Source organism: Verticillium dahliae, genomic scaffold (assembly GCF_000150675.1).
Source record: "Verticillium dahliae VdLs.17 supercont1.3 genomic scaffold, whole genome shotgun sequence".
Classification (NCBI taxonomy): domain Eukaryota; kingdom Fungi; phylum Ascomycota; class Sordariomycetes; order Glomerellales; family Plectosphaerellaceae; genus Verticillium; species Verticillium dahliae.
Window position 1 is genome coordinate 234,516 of NW_009276940.1, and position 20,675 is coordinate 255,190.

Here is a 20,675-nt window from a genome sequence, read left to right on the forward strand (position 1 = left end):
GAAGTTGCAGGGCATTACCAGCGGCATCCCGTCGTCTCTCGACTGAGAAGACTGGCGAGGGGAAGGCCGGCCTCCTGCCCCTCGCTGAAGAGGAGTTCCAGAAGGGCAAGGTCGGCGATCTGGGTGTCCTGCCCAACTTCAGGGTGCGCATCCTTCCTGTGCTTGGAACCATGCCTGCGGTGTTTGGCTATGTTATTGCGAATCATATCATCTTGAGTATCACTGGTACGACCCCCTGATCCCTCACCTCCCCAGGCAAATCAGCCATCCGGGACACTGACACGCGATAGGCTATCCGACAGAGTACATCCCCGGCAAGGGCCGTGACAAGATGTACGACAGCATACTGGCCTTTATCCAGAGCACGGAGGAGAAGCTTGCACGCATGACTGAGGGATCTAGCGACCCAGAGGTAGCCAAGGGTCTCAAGACACCCATCACACCCGGTGACATTGCGTTTCTCGCCGAGGAGCTGTGGAGGGGCCGTAGTGCTGTGACTGGCATCCCGACGAGAAACGTCCTCATCAGGTGGAGGAAGCCGGAGGGCAAGACGATGGTACGAATCGGAGAGGGTGCCGACGAACAGAAGAGTTCCAACGTGCGCCTTGGTGACTTGGTCTGCATGACAAAGGACGAGGCGACGAGGCACGAGAAGATGATCTTGCGAGGAGACTCCAAGCACGAAGATCTGTACGATGAGGCCGTGATTGCCAAGATTGAGGCGAAATTAGAAGAGGCACGGAGTTTTGAACAGCACAGGTAACCAAAATCTGTTTACTTGAGGCGCCTGAGAGATATCATCCATTCGCCCTGTTGTTACGGCGCAGTCATCCTAATACAAAATCTTCCCCATGCTGATGCGTCGCTTCATGATGCTTTAAAATGCAATTCCTCAACACCTTGACTCAGCCAAGCATAAGCCAGGCAAGAACCGGAAGAAACCATGCCGTCGGCCTCAGCGATCCACCACTCGACTGCACATCTACCCTCTGGCCACCACGTCCCGGGTCAACCGCACTCGGAGCCGGCAGCCACCAAGCCGCGGGAACCTGCGTTATGAAGTCATACCAGTATCTGCCCATCTCTTTGTACCCATCCATCGACGGGTGGATGCAGTCACCGCGCAGGAAACTCTGGGGCATAGCGCTAAAGTCCGCGGCGAGGACCTTATATCCGTCATCAAGACGTCGCCTGACGACGTCTGGGATGAGAGCCTGGTACTCCGCGGTCCTCGCGACCCGGTCCGTCTGGCACGAGCCGAGGATGACTGCCACGATGATGACCGCATCGGGACACGCCCGGATCATGAGGTCGAGCAGATCACCGAGCCGTCCGGCCGCCGCTGCGGGGTCGTTTCCCTCCTTTGCGATGCGCTCGACGGAGGCCATGTCGTTTGTGCCCGCATGCAGCAGGATGAGGTTTGGTTCTTGTTCGAGGGACGGCCCGATGTGCTCGGCGAGGAATTGTATGGTTTTGCCGTTCCACGCAGCCTGTGAATGGTCAGACGTTCACTCGTCGACATGCCGCGGGGAATTTTCTCGTCTTACAAAATAGCCGTCGCGCATTGCTCCGACGTGTTCTGTCCCGACGAATTCGATCTCGTTACCTGGTCACATGGTCAGCACGCTGCCATCCCGGGCTGGCGTGAGTTCTGACTGACTCCTAGACAAGCGCTCTGAGAGGTCGCTTCTGTACCCGTTCAAATCTTTGCTGCCGTGTCCTACGGTGACGGAATCTCCCACGCAGAGGATGCGAAGTGTTGTTCTAGACGAGATGGTTTGGGCTGGAGAGGCATTTGTTACCGAGAGCGGCAGGCTGAGTGACAGGTCTGTGTTGGCGTTGCGCTGAAAGAGAGAAGATGAGGCCAGGCCGAGGGCCGTGATCAGGACAAGGATCTGTCTAGACCACATACTGGGGCAAGTGATGTGATGAGGAGTTTGCAGGTCGTCCAGAACAAGATGCCAGGGAAGTCAAGATTGTGCGAGACCGTGGAGTTTCAGGGGTATGCCTATGGCGAAGAGATCGAGGATAATGACAATGTCTAGTGAACTCGACAATATTGAGTAGTCGCATGTTACGGCGGTTGCATGTCACGGCTTATCCCCAGAACCAGTCTTCAAGACGCTGGGATACCATGATATCATATACACGCGCCTAGACTTGGCTGACGAACTCATCGCACACTTTGGTTCGCAGGAGAAACATGACCGTCACCGACAAGTGTCCTGTGGCTCGCCACGAGCTGTCAAGTTGGCTTCCCGTGCGCCGTCCGCAGCATCATGGCATGGCTGAGACCGACAACCGCTATGCACGGGTGGTGCTGGTCACCTAGTGGATTGGGGCGGCGGCTAGCATCACGATGGACTTCTTGAGAGGGCTTTCTACGTCTTGGCACCTGCGCTCTTCGCACCATACTTAGTCTCAACGCGGCCAAAAAGACTGAGGCGACTTGGCGATTCCCCTGAGCCACAACAACGTGGACGGCGCAGTATGTTAAACCTTGGCCCGTTGCGAATTAGCCGTGTCGATCCGGCAGCGGGCCTCACTTCGTGGGCCGACCCCTACCCCAGAAGAAACGGGTGACATGTTCCCCAGGGCGGTTCATCTCGTTCGCCTTGTGATCGCCCATGCACTAATATCTTTGAAAGAACATGGGATTGCGCTGGTAGCTCAAATGCATGACACGACTGCGGATGCAGTTCTGGGGAATCCCTAAGCAGTGGGTGTATGGCCAAGCAAAGTGCCGATGCCGACGGTGCTGCACATGACGGGCCGTGGAACACAATGTAGGGCCTGGGCAAAAGGGCTGCGCATGGCTGTTGGCGGGTGCATGGCTTGGATGCCGAGCCTCAAGCATATCGCCACCTCTGCCAACTGGCGTCGTGACGCGGCACCGCACCTGCAGGTGTCAATCGTGCTGTCCGAGAGGATAGATGGACCGAATCGATGTTTGAGGTCGCCTGTAGGGACAGATGCCAGATGCTGCGTGAATTTCTGCCGGTACCCTGCGAATGAGAGAATATGCTATCAGAAACTGCGTCATGCCATGACAAGGTGAAAAGAGTCAGTGGATGTCCTAGGGACATACCGGATGGACGGTATACACGTGACGGCTACAGGAAGCGGCGTGCCTGATTGCTTCGTTTGGGCCGCCAGAGTCCCGGGGTCGCACCAGGTGACTGTGTTTAATTTGACCACTGCTTCGACTTTGTGAGGCGGGGCTCAACTGAAGCTGAACAGATGGAGAGCAGGTTGCTTGGCGGGCGGTGGCGAATGCTTCTCCCAGTGAACCTTATCATGGGCCTCGCCGCAACAGAAATAGAAACCCGGGCGAGCTTGTTTTCCCCGTCCTGGCCCGGCGCTTGTCAATCACGTCGAGAGTACCCTGATGGCGTGCTTCCAGAACAGCTGTAGAAGATTCGGAAGCCAAATATGTCTGGTGAAAACGCCTAGCATCATCGTGTTTGGGTAGGTGCTGTGAGGACGAGGCGCGGGTCTTTAGGCCAAGTCGCAAGCCAGCCTTTTCGCGCCTGGACATTGCCTGAAAGTGCGTTGAGGCTTTCCGGTATGAACGGCTGTATGTTTGCTCATGTGCATGGTTGTACCGTCAGCCTGTAACCATGTGGTCCAAGGCGACACATGGTAGGCGTCGAGGGTCGGTGACGGCAGGACAGACGTTGAATGCGAGTACACGTGTGCCGAGCATGTTGGTCCTGGTTGGTGATATCTGAGCCGCAGAGGAAGACAAGTCCTTGATCGTATGCAGTGTGAGCCGAAAAGTCAAGTCTGATCTAGGTAGATAGTAGTAGGTGTAAATGAAGGGCTGCTCCATGCCCGTACTACCAAGGCGACAGGCAGTCACGGAGCCAGTGGATGATCCGCTTCTTCAGGCACCCGTTCCAGCGAGCACCTTAGTCAGCCCCAGCACCATGAGCTCCCAACCGAAATGTCGCGACAGGACGCGTCTCCAGCCTTCCATTGTCTTTTCTACAACTACCACGAGCACCGGGTCTCGCTATTCTCTACCATCCGCGATTGAGTCTCCTCGACGAGCCATGTCAACCATCCGTCATACCTTTTGCACGTGTTCGAAGACTCTGACAAGGACGAACCGATCCATTGCGACTGCCGCGCCAGCTTCGCGTCTGGCCTCAAAATCCGAAGACACCCATTCCTGCAATGTCTAGCATCGCTCCCCTGGATCCCAACATTACTCAGACCCGAAGACAGCAAGGACACATGCATGAAGAGCCTTGGCCCTCGAGCAGGAGAGGGATCTGTCAAGTCAAAGGCGACAATAGCAAGTGCTTCACCGTGCCGCTTCGGCAGCACCTCTCGTATGCCTGGGCATCGTCTACCAGCCTGCCAAAGTAACGTTTTCTCCGAAGCATCCTCATCCGTACTTACTAGTAGGGACCTTGCCTGTCACGGCCTTTTTTTCCCACCTCCGCATGCTGTCTATTTCGCACACCTCAACCCCCCTCCCCCTGCTACAGCCCACGACACCCCTCTGCCATGACGAAAACCTCACAGCGATGAGTGAACTTCTCCCGCTGTGGTTCCTCTGGAACCCTCTGGATGAAGTGAAGACCGCAAAATCAAAGAACGGAAATCGGAGCAGGCACCCCCTCGTGGGTGTGTATGGGCAGCGCAGCTCCTCTGTAGGGCAGCAACAATAGTCAAAAGACACAGGAAAAGACCGCCATGACGACAGCGTCAACTCCGAGAAGCGCACTGCTCACCGGCGACACGACAGGCTGGATGCAGGTCGACTCGGGGGTGTTTGACCAGCAGCCAGCAGTCTGTCGGCGAGGAGCCAAGCTCGCGCTCATGACGGTCGAAAATAGTTTTCAATCGGAGCGGTCGGCGTGTTTCCGAGACGTTTGTGCTGCGGCCGACCGAGTGGTTGCGCAAGCCAGTACGATAAAACTTTCACAAAATGCCTGATGACGACCCAAAACGACCAATAAGCCAAATTTGCATGACAGCACAGCTGGGGTTTCCAATCGGTTGCCGCGGGCTGGTGGTTGTCGGTGAGAACCTGAGAGCTAATCCGAGGGCACACGTACATCATTTGTTTTTATTTCTCCTTCTTTTGCGTCTGCCTCCTCCTCTCACCCTGGCCGGCCTAGCAAGAGCAGGTTTTCCCCCTCTTCATCACAGGCTCAGTGGCCTGATGATAGCCTCACTCGTTCAGACAACGAGTGGCTTGAAATCCTCATGCACATGCACCTCTGTGCCGCCCCGGACCTAGCGGGCCCTGGCCCTGTCTTATGTCTGGTCCCTGACTTGTTCCTTATCTGAACGCGATCGGCGGAAAGCTTCGGGAGCTCTGACAAAGCGGTGACTCGTTGACTCGGCCAGATCGCCAATCAGGGTCTCGATCGGCGCTCCAAGCCTTGCCTGCGACAGCTCGCTAGGCCTGTCAAATACCGAAGTCGATGAGCTCATTCCGACTAACCCATCGGATTGTGCAGCATCTGAGGGAAATCTTTTAACCAAAAATTACATGCGCATGTACGTGCGCAGGCATTCTCCCGATCTCTCCTCCCCACCGGCGTCTTAAGATCGCAGCTCTGAGCCCCGCCAACGTGAACATGCTTGTAGTGTCTCAATGCTCTCCTCCCCTCTGACCTTTTTTTTTTTCCGTGCCTCTCCTCTCGAACACAACCTGCCCTCTATTCGACAAGATCCTGACGATGACCTGAAGTGGCGTGTCTTTGCACTCTTGCACGTTTGGCGCGTTGCTAGTCTCGTTCTCTCTTTCGTTCCCAGTGCATCGTCGACTCTCCCCCCCCTGCCCTGCCCCTCCAGCCGATTCGAACCGCCCCGTCGGCGCACCACGAACCCTTGCAGAACGAAAGTCGCTTCCCGATCGCCATCATCCCACGACACCATCTGTGCGAAGACTCTCCCTCGACAGCTGCACCGCAATGCATCCCCAGCTGGTCGCAGCGCTCGCGAAGAGCGATCCCGAAGTCGCTTTTCGCGCGCGACCGAATCATATCCACTCCACCTGGGCCAAGACCTTCTCGTCCCTGCCCGAGCTGTACATCCAGCCAGAATCTCTCGAGGAAGTCGAAAAGGTCATAGACCTGGCGCGGACATGTCGTCGTCGCATCGTTCTGACGGGATGCGGCCACTCGCCCTCCAACATCACCTGCACCTCGAGCTGGCTCGTGAACCTCGACAATTTCAACAAGGTTCTCTCTGTCAATGAGGAGACGGGTGTCGTCGTTATGCAGAGCGGCATCAGGCTGTACTCGTTGTGCGCGCACTTGCAGAAGCATGGCCTCGCCATGCCCAACTTGGGCAGCATCAACGAGCAGTCCATTGCAGGGGCCATCTCCACCGGCACCCACGGCAGCAGCGTCGAGCATGGCCTCATGTCGGAGGACATTCTCGCCCTGCGCATCACGCTCGCCAACGGCAACACCGAGTCCTGTTCGAAGGACGACAATCCGTCACTCTTCCGCGCTGCGCTCCTCTCGCTCGGCGCCCTCGGCATCATCACCGAAATCACCTTCCGTGCCGTGCCCGCCTTTACGCTCGGATGGCAGCAGGTCATCGACACGGATCGCAGCATGTTCGATCGCTGGACCGCAGACCTCTGGACGCGCTCCGAGTTTGTCCGCGTTTGGTGGTTCCCCTACACGCGGCGCGCCGTTGTCTGGGAAGCCAACAAGACGGACGAGCCGGTGCGCCCGCCCCCCGTGCGCAACTACGACGGCGCCCTCGGCTATTACATCTACCACAACCTCCTGTATCTCGCGCACCACGTCCCACGCGTCCTGCCGTGGGTCGAGTGGTTCGTCTTTGGCATGCAATACGGCTTCGCCAACGGCTCCACCACGACTGCCGTCCAGCCCTCCGGCGAGGCCCTCCTTATGAACTGCCTCTACTCACAGTTCGTCAACGAGTGGGCCATCCCCCTGCACAAGGGACCCGAAGCCCTCCGCCGCCTCTCCTCGTGGCTCAACCACCTCGACCCCGCCGACCCAGACTACGTCCCCCACAACATCCCCTTCTCCGCCGACGGCCTCTACGTCCACGCCCCCGTCGAGGTCCGCGTCAGCGACACCTCCCTCACCGAGAACGCCCGCCCCTACCTCGACCCCACCCGCCCCGACGGCCCGACCCTCTACCTCAACGCGACCCTCTACCGACCCTACCTCACCGACCCGCCGTGCCGCGCCCGCTACTACGAGGCCTTCGAGTGGCTCATGCTCGACCTCGGCGGCCGCCCGCACTGGGCCAAGAACTTTGACGAGGGCGCCGCGCGCATCGCCGCGCTCTACGGCGAGGACCTCGACCAGTGGCGCGCCGTGCGCGACGGCGCCGACCCCGAGGGCATGTTTGTCGGGCCCTGGCACAGGGAGAAGGTCCTGGGCGGCGGCGACAGGCTGGCGCTCGAGGAGGTCGAGGTTGCGCGGACGGCGGCGAGGGATGGCGGCGTGCGGGTCGAGGGTAGCGTCTAGTCTAGTCTATTGCCGCCGGCCGGTGGCGGAGGATCTTCATGCAGCGTGTGGCTCGAGACTCGAACTTGGAGCGCATAATAGAATTTGTTTCAAAGGAAAAACGCAATTGAGGCAGGTGTTGTCATGCTGGTTCAACAGCCCGACATGGCCTCTGACGCTTGGCACAGTCACGGGCTCGGGAGCAGGTCAGAGAGGAACGTAAATTCGTGATATTTGATCGTCAGGCCAAACCGGGTATCCTGCAACAACCGCTCCATCAATGATTACGTGACCGTACTGCGTCAGGATACCTACAGCGCCTGGGCCGAAACCGAGGGTGGGCAGCAAAACTGTAAGATCCATAGGATCCCAAATATAAAAAAAATACTCCTGCGCCAGCCAAGTTGGTATCGTACCATCGTGCCACCAGCCTGTGAGAGGGGTGTGTGTGACGGCGCATTGAGTTCCAACGCTTGCTGCTTGTGGTGTACAAATATGGAGAACAGGGAAAGAAAAGTCGACGCCCCAACACAGAGCCCCGAGGGCAATATAGGCACAGAAAAAGAAGAAGGAGAAAGAAAATATAACAAGCACCGTAGTGGAAAGCAGTAACGAAAAAAATGAAGCATCCAACGAGCCGTGAGGCCAAATCCATCTTGTCCCGACCAGCCGCGAGGCCTGATGATCCGTCTTCCGAGCCCTCCCTCCTGAGCCTCCTTGTTTGTGTTTTTAGAGACCCCGCGGTCCTGTTGTTTCCCGCTCATGGTATGTAGGTTGTTTTTGCTGGGTTCACCCCTTATTTTCGTTTTGGCTTTTGTGTTTGTGGCCGCGTGGCCGGTAGATTCTACCTGTTGTTATGTCGTGAAAGTGTGTTTGAATCGACGCGAGTGTCGTTCCATGTCGTTCAATGTCGTCTCCTCGAGCTTTCATGGCCATGCCGGTGACTGTGAGAGTGGCCGTGTCGACTGGACGACGAGCGATGTCCGTCTCTGTGCCTCGACGAGGATCCACCGCCGCTCCGTTCAAGCTCCCTCTCCATCTCCACCACGCGCGATCGATAGCCCACGACAATCTCCTTGATATGTCGTATCCTGTCAAAGTCGAGGTCCAGCTCGTCCAACTGTCGCAAAATGTCGTGATACCGTGCAATTTCCAGGTCAGCATTGTCGATCAGGTTGCCGGCGCGATCGAACTGTGCCATGGTGAACGTCTGGCTCTGCTCGCTGAGATAGTGTATCTGCTGCTCGATCTGCGCCATGACACGCTCGAAATAGCGCCCCAAGGATGCTAGTGAGGAGCTGTCGAGCATCAGAAGCCCTTGGCTCGATGCCCGGCTGGCGGCACGGGAGGAATTCGACCCGCCGGCGCCCCCCTGTCCGAGAGCGGCTGCCTGGCCTTGTCGCAACAGTTGAATTTCCTCATTTGACAGTCCCAGCTGCGTGTCCGGCACGGCATTGGCGTGCGAGGCCGACATGGTTCAGCGCGACGGCAAGCCAACGTGCGGCAGCGCCGTGCGGGGCGGCGGGGTTCAACCGATGGCAGGCCAGGTGCAATGCTTCTTAATCTGACTGATGGTTGGTGACTGGTTCTAGAGGCAGGCACGTGTGATTTGTACGTTTCGATGTCGTCGGCCGCGAGAATGATGTCGAGCAGAGAGGTCGTGGTGGAGGGGTGGCTCAAGGGCGGCCTGCAGCTTTGTTGAATGCGACGGCACCTCGATGGACGAATGGCGTGGCTCCTCGGTTGTTGAAGAGGAGGGATACAGCAGCCTTGATCTCGGCGATTGATGCGCAGGCAGCGTCATGGTCTTCGGTGGGGGTTTTCGGGCATCAGAGGCTGACTTTGGGCACGAGAAAGAGGTATGGCGGACGGGCGAATCGCGATCGACGAACGGCGGCACGTAGGTAGTGAAACCCCGTTGTCGACTTTGGGTCTGGCGGTTCCGAAGTCACGATACCGGTTTCTCTGGCAGCAGCGCCAAGTCCGGGAGCCGTGCAGACGTAGCGTGCGCCGGGATGCTGCTCGAAAGGTGAATATACGGCGCCGTGTCAGGGTAACAAAGGCGGTCGGTGGTGGGTTGCAAAGAAAAGTGCGAGAGGAGACTGGACCTGTTGAAACAAAATGGGGGGCAAAGGGGTTCGCCAATACAAGTAAAGACCAGCAGCCGGTGAGCTCGGCACTCACTCACCGTGGGCTGAGAAGCAACAATGCCACAGACCACAAATGTCAGACAGAGGACAAGATGTCGAGGCAAAAGAAAAAGCCCGCACAGCTGGAAAGGGCGTTCAAGTGCGAAAGATGAGGTTGTCTCAGCCCCGACAGCGATAGTGGCCAGCTCTTCTTCAACCAAGCAAGGTGCGAGCGCGCACGCATCACCTGACTGTCATTTCGGCGTCGCAAAAGGAACAAGCGCGAGAGTCTGAATGCCGAGCTAAAGTGAACTGGCCCGTGGGTCAAATCAGCCAGCATACGCCAGCCAGATGAGACGAAAATCGACGATGCGACTGCGTCGCGATGCAAGATGGAGAGATGCCGGGTTTCGCAGGGTTTGTCGTTGTCTTTTGCCTACGGATTGGCCTTCCTATTCCGACCGGCGGTTGGCGTGCTCGTGACGACAAGGGCGGATGAGCTGAGACATTTCGGGGGGGGTAACCCCTCTCTCAGGCGCAACCGCGAAGGATGTAGTGGTGTGTAGGCGAGCAGGCGATGCGTGATGGGCGTTGCTGGACCGAGGTGCGAATGAAGGATTCTGTGAGGGTGTCGTCCCCAGACGTGATGGAGATGTTGGATGATGCTTGCTTTGGAGGCGCCAGTGAGCACGGGATCGTGCCTGCCCAGGTTCACTCTGCCAAGGTGAGGAGGGGAGGAACCTTGGGTTGGGTGCCTACCTTATACTACCTTACCTTACCTGTTCGAAGAAGGATGCAGGCTCGTCATTCCTTCCCGAACTCGCCTGGCTTTGCGTTGACATTGGCAGGAGAGAGACACCGGCAAGAGAGAGACACCGGCAGGAGAGATGGGCTTCACTCACGACTATTGATGTGAGTATTAGGGCAGTCGCAAGCCGATCGTGATTGTCGCGTTGCCAGGGCTGAGCAATGAAAGATAGGTAGGTACCTTATGTAGGTAGATAGGTAGGTACCCAAGGTAGGTAGGTAGGTACCTTCGTATGACTTTGCCTTTCGCTTCTTTTTCATTCTTCGGCTGCATCTTGTGATCCTCGTCAGATGCCATTGACTCTGATAGCGCATTCTTAACCACCAACCCTTCTTCCAGCCTTTCATCAAGTCCACTCCGATGTACCACAATGCCATGGCAAGCTGCGTAGCTCGATCCACCATTTTATACATTCGGCAATCCAGCCAAAGAGATCACTTCCAGTCTCAACACACAAGCTCCTGGACGGAATCCTGTGCATTTAGCCCCTGCTTCTGGCACGGACAACTACCGTTTGACAGCGCCCTGGAGACTGGGGGGATGCAGTCGTTATGAGCACAGAGCACCCCCAACCCCCACAAACAGGGCAGATGGTAAACTTCTTCTCGACACTCGATCAAACCTACCATTCGCGTGCCACTCCTGGATAACGTACCTTGCATTCGGTACGTCCTTCCAGAAAGGTGCGCATACATAGCAACCACATAAGCGTCACCTTGAGTAAGGACAACATGCGTTTTGCCTGCTCGCCAGGTACCTAAGGTAGGTAGGTAGGCAAGCTGTTCGATCTCACCACCATGCATAGCTCACATATATTCACTTAGCGCTCCGAGCCGCCCAGATGCCAATGCCTCAATTCATGCAGCCACCCGTCCACATCCATTGTGGCGGCGAAACGTACGCGCGCGGTTCAACTGCCTCGAACCAAATTTCAACAGAACACATAGTCACGTGGATCACCCGTGATCTCACCGTTGACTCGGCAGTTGCTCAAGCTCTGGGGCCATATCAATCTCCTTCCGACCGAGATCTATCCCCTCTTTCGGAGCACAGATGGCGCGGACGACAAGCGACCTGATGCTGGCCGCATGACAGGTCGGCAGGCCGTACTGCGCCAGTGGGGCCGCTGCTGGGTTGCAATTCAGCCTGCGGCTCATAGGAGCGGAAGCCGTCCTTCCGCCCTCCTTAGCAAGCTCGGAGTCGACGGCACACAGAAAGTCGACAATCAAGTGAAATACCTAGTTTCCACCAACATAGTCGGCCACCGATCGTCCCTGCTCTGATCCCTGAAGAGACTCTCAGAAAGGGGCAAGCTTCGGCGACATCATGCACGAGGCCCCAATTCATCCTGCATGGCCAATTCAAGTCAAGTCAAGTCAGGTCATCTCGGGCGAATCTGTCGAGCTTCCCGCTACCTGGATTAGAGGACCTCCGCTGCCGCTGTAGTTCAAAGAGGGTTTGATATGGAGAGTGGACGAAGCCGGAAAATCTATAAAGATGACTAGCTGCTAGGTGCGAGGCCTTTGGAGGTACGGCAGCTCCGCCGTATCGTCACGTCTGCCATCTCCGATCTCCCCCGTGGCCGTCATGTTGTCCCGCTCGCTCGCTGCTGCTTTGCAGCTGGTGTCGTTGGCGTCAGCCGTCATTCTTGAGAATGGCCGACCCCGTGCCGTCAACTTTCCTGACACCAAGATCAGCCTTAGCAACGGGACCTATAGAACCTATGATGCTGATGCCGAGGAGATATCCTACAAAGGGCGTTGGGATTCCAAATACATCTCTTGGTGGGCGTAAGCGCATTCGTTCTTGCCATCAGTCTCACGACATGGCCACATCATCTGACGAGCAACAGAGGACCAGGTATCAAGTTTGGCTTCACGGGCCACACCGTCGCCGTCACATTCGGGGAGGAAACAATCAACCAAACACTTGTCGCATACAGGATCGCAGGCCTCGACTGGCAGCATACCAATGTTACTGCCGGCGGAACGCACCTGTTTGTCAGTCCGGATACCCCCGGGATCGAGCTCGATGGGCCTATCAACCCATTGACTTTCGAGATGAGAGTTACGAATTGGGCCTACGGAGTGCAAATCGAGAAGGTCCACGTATCTGGCTGCGGAAAGCTCATCAAGATTCCCGACTATCCTCGCCGCGTCGAGTTCATTGGCGACAGTCTCTCGGCAGGCATGTACAACACATATGAGGCCCTCGCTGGATTTGCCTATGGAGTGGGAGCTGGCCTCGGCAACACTGAATACTCTATCACTGGATATCCGGGTATCTGCGTTGCTGACCAAAACTGCTGGGGCAACCCTCGCGGGCAGTCTCATCAATGGTTTTACACAAGTGACACTGGTGGCCGTGCTGCAAATGTTTGGGGAGGTTCGTGCTACGTTCAAGACGGTGATGGCATACTCGGACTAGGCTGACGCTGAAGATAGACGACCCCGAGCCCTGGGACTTCAGCAGAAACCCGGACGCCGACCTTGTCGTTATCAACCTGGGAACAAACGACGCCAACAGCTTCAACAAGGTCGAAAAGTCCACCTATGTTGCACACTACAAAAGGCTCATTCAAGGCGTGCACGGCAAGTGGCCGAAGGCTCAGGTCATCATAATGGTATGTTGTTGAATGACCTTGCGAGGGAAGACTCTGCTAAGATTCCTTAGCAAATGTGGCAAGGCTTTGGCCCCAATGGCAACACGTACGAGCAGAATACGGACCTTCGAAAGGAGGTCTACAGCGTGTACGAGTACTTCAACACGGAGGAATATCTCAGCAACCCAGTGACGTGGGATGGCGTGACGGAAAAGACGGAGCCAGTCGGCCATGCCATCGAGCCATTTGTTCACTTCTTCAACACCACCGGCATCCTTCAGCATAATGATATTGCTCCTCAGTGGCACCCTACAGATGTCGGACAAATCAAGGTGGCCAGCCATCTCATTCAGTACATCACACTGAAGTTTGGATGGTCGCTATATGCCACAGGCCCCGAGTACGTCCCCTGATCACTTTGATGTTAACCATCTCTGTGGCACGACTGTCCTGCGTCGAATCATTGCTGACATTACAATAGGGTTTTCCATGAGACGCTCTACTGGAACGACGAATCGAACTACTAGGCCTATTTAAAGTCGGCATGGGGAGGACAGCAAGGGTCGTCGGGCTTGGCAGAATATTAGAACTCCATGCATCTCATTCTGCGTGCGCATTTACTTCCCCTGGTTGTTTGGATGCCTCATGCGCCCACGGCTCGAAACAAGTCAACTATACCAATCAATGTCGGTATTTACACGCCGTTGCCGACATGCATAAGGGCCTCGGTGCAAACCCCGGAGTTGTGAGGCTCTCAACGTTTGAAGATCTTTTCTGAAGATCCGATGACGGGCCGTAGCATCTGACACATGATTTGGCACTTGCCTCGTCGCAGATCGTCAAAAGCACTCCCAGACGGGATGCGACGATGATGGGACGAGTGTAATGGAGCTCAGGGACCCTACCCCATCCCTCAATGACGTTTCTTTTGCCTTCCCGTCGTCTCCTGGTAACGTTGGCGGTGCCGCAGTGCCACTCTCGAGCAGTCGCCAAACGATCTCTAGATTCGGGGCCAAAGGACGTTCCAGGTCACCTTGTCACCTTGAGCGCGTAACGTGGCACGATGGCTTGAAACTTCAGAATCCAGTGGGGTGCTGGGGGTCGATGTCAATCACCTCGGCTGAACAGTTCGACAACAACGACAAGCGCTATGGCATGTTCTACTGTGCCATCGCCTCGGGCGGGGGGTGGGGAGGGGGGTGTTCCATTGGTGTCCTTGGTCTGCTCTAGGCGTGCATTACCAGCTTGTCTGGGCTTTTCCGGGGTCTCAGTAAACTTTCGGGATTTGCACGCCTCTGTCGATCACAGCCAGGGTGCCAATAGGAGCTTCCCTGCCAGTGTAACTCGGTTTTTGTAAGCCCGGCCACTATCGACTCAGGGCGGCTTCAATAGCCTCCGCGCACGAGACAGGCACTATAGCGACGGCAGAGCTTAACAAGAGCTGAGAAGTCGTCGTCACACTGTTTGGGTTCCAGGCGCTGGGCCTCTGCCCGTTCGTTAGCAGCACCGGCAGTGGCGGTAGCAGCCCCCATCTCGCCAAAGAGAACCTCAAGCCCCGGTCGTGGTATCCTCGGAGTTGCAAGAACTCGGATTGGGGGATCCAAAGGTACGGACAAAGGAGCGGCATTTTCCGTGTCGTCTCCATCATCTGTCTATCCACGCTGTTTACTAATGCTGATAGCGATCTCATGACTACTGATAGCACTAACTGGGTCAAATGCAGTACGTAGTGTCAGGGTGGAGGCACTTCTAGGTAGTCAGGAGAAATGGGATCGGCACGGCTGTTGCTGCCACGAGGCAGATGGAGTGGAGGATCCATCCGCGTCGACGAGCTCGCCTTGATGTTGCTCCGAATGTTTCACCACCGGAAGTCCCATCGAAGCCCGGGATGCATTCGGCTGTCTCCTGCGATGGCTGCGGGCGCAGCAAGAAGACTGGGCAGAATCGAGTGGCAGCGTCGGGAAATCTCTAGCCTCGCTCGGAGGGCTATGAGTCGTCCCACCACAGTATGACCAGAACATTGTGGTCACTTTCCCGCCGCTGCTCGTGAGGCCCGCTATCGGTCTTAAGACATTGCATCGGAGGAATTGGTGGAGGAACACCACCCCGAGATGCCATTAAACCGGACCCTCACCCGTTTGCTCACCTATCGTCTGATTCGCGGCCACCTGAAACGTATGAGAGGATTTCCCTGGGGACCCTGTTGGCGGACAAGCACGATGCCGGAGTCGGCGTAGTGCTCCGACAACCCCAGTGCAAGGGCAGACGCCACCACATTCTTGGCTGCCCTCCACTGCCGTGATCCTGTTCCTGTTCGAACCACGCCCCGAAGAGACCCATGCCGCTGGCGGGCAGATGTGTGACGTACTCCGGTCGAGTGCGTTGCGCATGTCTCGGATGACACGCCTCTGCAGACGGAGCCGAAGCAAAGGAGCAAGACACCAGCGTCTGAGGGTCAGACACCTTAGATGAAGGCCAACGCCCGGCGCCCTGGTCTGCTCAGCCGCCGCCGGCGATGCGTACTGCTGCGGACCCGGTTAACTCTGTGCCCTCCAAGGAGTGCCGGCGACAGCGAGCGCCGCGCCGTGCATCGATCCAGGTGAGCAACAGGATCCTTTCGCGACAACGCTCATTCAGGTCTGTCCCGTTGTGATCCATGGTGATCATCACGGAAAAGGCCTGCACACCACTGGCCCAAGGTCTCACTGATCATCACAGGGGGTTCCTTCAGATTGGGAACCGGAGATCCTATCCGTAAGGATCGGTGGCCAGCCCCTTGCCCTCTTTTTTTTCAAGAGGGCTTTCAAGGAATCAAGCCGACTCAGTCGATGAGTGGAGAGTTTTGTCTGGTTGAGGGCCGTGAGGTTGCAATCCAGAGAAAGGTTGCCGTCCGAGCGCCAGGACTCCTGTCGCCGGCTCAAAGTGACGAACGACAGGAGAACGATGAGACGGTTCGAACCTCGCTTACAATAGAGGCCCGACGGTGCGTTTTGACCATCTGACTAGCAACTCTGACAGCTCAGATCGAGCTGAGCGCGCCAGTCATGAGCGCTGCCATCGCGTGCACCGCCCCGTAACTAGTCCGAACTCAATGCCGCGTCGCCCTTCTCCCCGGAATGGCGGGACAACGGCAACGGCAGTTTCTGAGCAGCGCCAGTGCCGACCAGTTCGGTCCAACACTACTGAGACCAGTACTTACTCAGGATGGTGTGTACCCTTGAAACCCAACGCAGCCGAAGCGATGCAGGCGAGGGGGTGATTTAGCCTCGCATCGAGACCAAAGGGCCCAAATGAGGATGAACACAAGTCTGTCGCTTTGGTCCCAGCTTCAGAAAGGGTCACCGTGTTGGGCTGGTGCCGACTATACGGCGGCAAAACGGGACGAAGAGACGCGGGGCCCTCATCCACCTCGCAGAACCGAAAGACACGAGGCCCGACACGGCGCGAGTTATCGATTGGGTCCAAGTTCTGCCCAGCACCAAATCACGACTAGCCCAACTGAGTGATCCCCGTTGACTTAGTGCCTTGGGTGATCAAGCCCGCTGTCATGTCCTTCGGGGATGGCAGAGCGTTCACGGATCGACGCAGGTTTCCTCATGCTGCACCATAGTGTCGTTCCTCGGCGTTGCCGTCCAAATCACAACAACAACATCGTGAGATGTCCACTGGCCCTTATTATGAACGCACGTCCGGTCCATTTCAGGAAACGAGATGAACGAGTTTTATGCCCAACGCGCTCGAGCAGACCCTTGACGTGACGCAACGCTACGACCAAGCCAGCCACGTCCGTGTGTCTGCCCTGGTCTTCCTCCTTAGCGGGAGACCAGTGAGACCGGGAACATGCCTGTCCAGCAGTCTGAAGGTCCCGAGAAACCGTAAGCCAGGGCATCGCTGTCGCGGGAGTCATTGCTGAGCAGGGTGTCCCTATTGCCGCGCACGCCACACTCCAGACTAGGCACAAGATGGAGTGCGACGCTCTTCACGCCAACAGCTGTGTTCTAGGGCCTAAGCTAGACATGTCAAAGGACAACCAGGCGCGCGTGCGGCGAACATGGGAAAAGCAATGCAAGCAACATCCCCGCCGGCTTCGGGTCACCGGTCTTCATCTTCTGCTTCTGGCTCCCTTCTCCCTTCTTCTCCACAACTCCACGATTATCCACCAGGCCACGTCTCCGACTCCCCCGACCCATCTCGCCCTCGAGCCGCGGTTGACCTGGCAGGGCAAATCTCCTCTTCAGCACGGGTTCCTGCGTTGCTGTTTTTTGCGGGCGGCGTGGGCTGCGGGAACGGTGATGCAGCACCCAGTCCCAGAGGCATGGATGTACCCTCGTGCATGTTGTTGTTGTTCTTGGTGGTCAGGCCATGGATAATGCGCGAATTGGCACATTGGCTCGGCGGGGAGTATGCTGGCAGCTATGTTGATGCCATATCGCGGCCTGGGTACTGGGAGATTGCGCACGATGTGACAGCACATCGTCATTGCAATCTCGCAGCGTGACCATCGGCACAGCCGACTACCACAATAAACAAACTTCCATATCTATGCCTTTGCCAATTTACACTTTCTCCCATGCAAGCACCTGCAAATCTGGGGTCAGACCCGCCTATCGCACACGAGCTTCCTACCGTAGATGCGTTGGTCGACGGTTACGGTGAACGTGTAGAGAACAAAGAGAAAGAGCTCGAGGTATGCTTAGCAGACGCTGATATTGACACAACTCCATTGCCTGAGCGCGTGAGGATTGACCCTGCATACTGAGCCGGTGATATGTTTCTCGTCACAATAGCAAGGCAACGCCCCCCCCCCCCCCCCCTCCCCCCCTGCCGGCGGTCCCCCCTCCTCTGGGATGATCATCGTGCGAAACAACCCTATCTGCAGGAAGTTGACCCCTTACCCTGGGAGCACACTCGACCGGATGCTGCTCGCTCCCGTCTCACTCGACTCGTGGCTACCATGCAGGAGGTGGAAGGCCGTTGCCAGCCCCGACTTTTGCCTTGCTTGTCGCAGATCATCATCAGTTTGTGCCATCTTGCCAAGGCCCTGGCAGCAGATGTCTCGCCACTTGGGATGACTGTCATCTTTTGCCAAAAAAGCTTATGCCTATGCCACACAGTGACGAGGCAGGCACGTCTCGTTTCAAAGTCTGAGTCGACATGCGTGAGGGAAGGGGGGTGGCCCAGCGTGACACAGAAATGAGCGATCAGCATATCCGTGCCATGGTTCATGACTGGGCGCGTCAAAGTCGCGTTGGGTCATTTCTCTCTTGGCTGGTGATTGCTAGGTCCGGTAGGATAGCCTCTCCCTGAGCCCCATAGCCAACGTGCCGATTCCTTCTCTCGTGGGCCGATTCAGTCGCTGTGCCGCCTGGGTGTATGAACGAAAATCGCGGCTTGAAACCGATGGACCTGGGGGTTAGATCCTCGAGGTCGCATTCTGCCCACACGTCGCGTTTCGTCGCTTGCTCCCTGCTTGGCAGTCGCCTACGTACATGGTCGTCCGCGCGAGTCGGTATGGAACATCACGAGTCCGCGGGGTTTTAAAGCAATTGTGAATAGAGTTTGTGAAGGTTGGTACACTCTTTGGCATTGGTAGGCCCCGTGGCCAGCCTTTCCGGCTCTGTCTGTCTGCGTCTCTCTCTCTCCCTCTCTCCCTCGCTCCCCACAATCTGCCGGGTTCCGCCTGAGGATCTCGTCTCTGTCGACCGAGTTCCAGTTTGCCGTCTTTCGATATGATACATATCCCCACATGACCGAGCGTACAAGGAAATCGTTGCTATTCGTAGCAGTGGACGAGGCTCGCCTCCAAAGTGAGAAGCCTCGTCGTCCGTCGTAGACAGGTTGGGAAATATAGTGGCAAGTGTAATAACAATAAAAGAAAACAGGTTTAAAAAAAAAAATGAACGCCCGTAAATGCTCCCCATGCCGGGGTGGTATTCCCAAAAATAAGCCAAAAGCCAACAGAGTCCGAGAATGAGGGGGAAACGTTCTTCTCGTGCAGCTTTTTTTCCCCCTTGGCCACCCGCGACCCCCCGTCTCGCCTCGGTGGCCGTGGGGGTGAAAGAAAAAAACAGACAAAGAGCAACGTGGTCTCTCTTGTTTTTCCCCCCCTCTGGCTCCCCCTCCTCCCTGCCTGTCCGACCCTGTAAGCCCTTTGAACGCCGCCCTGGCCATCTCGCGATGGATGATAATGATGATTATATACTTGTGGAGAAATTTCCCTCTTCTTTGTTCCGGTGGTCGTAGTCATGATGTCTTGCTCCCGAGCCCCACAGTGCCCACCCGAAGGGCACCCCTCCCTGCCGCCGGGGGGGGGCTCCAGCTTTTTGTCTTCGTCGTCACGTCTCCGCTGCCGAATCAGGAGACGGGCGCCGCGCCGTCGAAGCTGTGGCAGCCGCGCTCGTGGCGCTTCATGTTGCTGCGCACGCTAAAGGCCTTGCCGCAGCCGCCGTGCGGGCACTTGAAGGGCTTCTCGCCGGTGTGGGAGTGCGAGTGGATGCGCAGGCTGCTGGGGCGGGAGAAGGCCTTGTTGCACGTCGGGCAGACGTAGCGGTCCTGGCTCTGGGGGAAGCTGGCGGCGGCCGAGGGCGAGATGTAGTGGTGGTGCTGCCATGGGTTGGGGCCGCCGAGCATCGTCGGCGGGGCCACTGAGGGAGGGAATGCTGCGGGCAGGGGCCTCTGGTAGTAGAGACTGGTAATCTGAGCCTGGGGCGGAGGGTAGAAGGGGACCGGGCCGACAGAGTGGTGGTGCTGCGGTTGCTGATGGTGGGGAGGGAGGTAGGAGGAGGCGGCTGCCGAAGCAGAGGGGTAGTGGGATGAGGCCGGAGGCGGGTAGGGCGTCGTCTGATGGATGGGAAGGCGGGCGGCCGGGGTGTGGGACATGGCGCGTTGGTGTTGGTGGTGGACATCCTCCAGAGGAGGTGTTGTCTCGTAGTAGTAGTTGTGAGGATGGGGTGCCGAGACGGCGGACATCTGGCTGACCGAGCGAGTTGAGGGCGAGTTGTATCCGTCGAATGAAGCATCGGTGCTCATGGGGGGCGTGGGTGGGAAGTTGGCCCGAGTCTGGGAGTGACTGCCCCCATAGTGAGACGAGCTGGGTCTCGTTTCTGGCTTTGCCGAGACGGCCTCTCCTTTGAGAACTGTAGTGGATGGTATCAGAACGTGCTGTTTGTCTCGTATTGCTGCTCCATCCTTACCTTGTTGGTTCTGAGGATGTGTCTCGCTCGTGGGCGAGCCCTGGTCGGCCAGGCCAAGGAGGTTGGAGATGGAGGGGAGAGAGCACTTGGTTGATTCGTCCATGGGGGGCGATGGTGGAGGTTGAGGAACGTAGGCGTACTGTGTCGTCGTGGCTCCTTGGGTGTTGCTGATGTAGTGATGCATGATGTCCGGCACTGGCGCTTTCTGTTGCTTTCCTTGCCGTGATGGTCCCGATTTCTCTTGTTGTGGGGTGCTCGTGGGTAATGTTGCAGTTGCGGAAGACTGTCTTAACACTGGTTCGACTCTGTATAACTCTGCTCGAGAGGTGTCCTGTCCAAATCGTCGTCGAGGTAGCGTGTACTGGCTGTTGAAGGGTATATGATGGTGTATTTTGGGCAGGTGGGTGTATCAAGACAGTGAAGGTGTGCAAATTAGGATCGGGAGTTGTGTAGATTAGACCAAGAACCAGCTGGATGTTGTTTCGT

The 20,675-nt window shown here is 57.0% G+C and overlaps 6 protein-coding genes across 6 annotated transcripts; 3 read left to right on the top strand and 3 right to left on the bottom strand.

Annotated features, from left to right (window-relative positions):
* Positions 1–170: 170 nt before the first annotated feature.
* On the top strand, positions 171–763 carry VDAG_01713 (ubiquitin-protein ligase molybdopterin-converting factor; the record flags this gene model as incomplete). The annotated part of the gene is made up of 2 exons (XM_009657742.1): positions 171–225; positions 291–763. The coding sequence occupies 2 exons, from the start codon at positions 171–173 to the stop codon at positions 761–763; spliced, it is 528 nt and encodes a 175-aa protein (XP_009656037.1).
* A 142-nt stretch (positions 764–905) lies between these two features.
* On the bottom strand, positions 906–1,910 carry VDAG_01714 (uncharacterized protein; the record flags this gene model as incomplete). The annotated part of the gene is made up of 3 exons (XM_009657743.1): positions 906–1,490; positions 1,548–1,606; positions 1,661–1,910. 3 exons carry the CDS (start codon positions 1,908–1,910, stop codon positions 906–908), a joined length of 894 nt encoding a protein of 297 aa, XP_009656038.1.
* Positions 1,911–5,933: 4,023 nt separating this feature from the next.
* On the top strand, positions 5,934–7,478 carry VDAG_01715 (D-arabinono-1,4-lactone oxidase; the record flags this gene model as incomplete). Its single annotated transcript, XM_009657744.1, has 1 exon — positions 5,934–7,478. The coding sequence occupies one exon, from the start codon at positions 5,934–5,936 to the stop codon at positions 7,476–7,478; it is 1,545 nt and encodes a 514-aa protein (XP_009656039.1).
* Positions 7,479–8,361: 883 nt separating this feature from the next.
* On the bottom strand, positions 8,362–8,931 carry VDAG_01716 (uncharacterized protein; the record flags this gene model as incomplete). The annotated part of the gene is made up of 1 exon (XM_009657745.1): positions 8,362–8,931. The coding sequence occupies one exon, from the start codon at positions 8,929–8,931 to the stop codon at positions 8,362–8,364; it is 570 nt and encodes a 189-aa protein (XP_009656040.1).
* Positions 8,932–11,981: 3,050 nt separating this feature from the next.
* On the top strand, positions 11,982–13,523 carry VDAG_01717 (acetylxylan esterase; the record flags this gene model as incomplete). The annotated part of the gene is made up of 5 exons (XM_009657746.1): positions 11,982–12,184; positions 12,247–12,779; positions 12,839–13,017; positions 13,068–13,396; positions 13,478–13,523. 5 exons carry the CDS (start codon positions 11,982–11,984, stop codon positions 13,521–13,523), a joined length of 1,290 nt encoding a protein of 429 aa, XP_009656041.1.
* A 5,827-nt stretch (positions 13,524–19,350) lies between these two features.
* On the bottom strand, positions 19,351–20,373 carry VDAG_01718 (uncharacterized protein; the record flags this gene model as incomplete). The annotated part of the gene is made up of 2 exons (XM_009657747.1): positions 19,351–20,132; positions 20,190–20,373. 2 exons carry the CDS (start codon positions 20,371–20,373, stop codon positions 19,351–19,353), a joined length of 966 nt encoding a protein of 321 aa, XP_009656042.1.
* Positions 20,374–20,675: the final 302 nt, after the last annotated feature.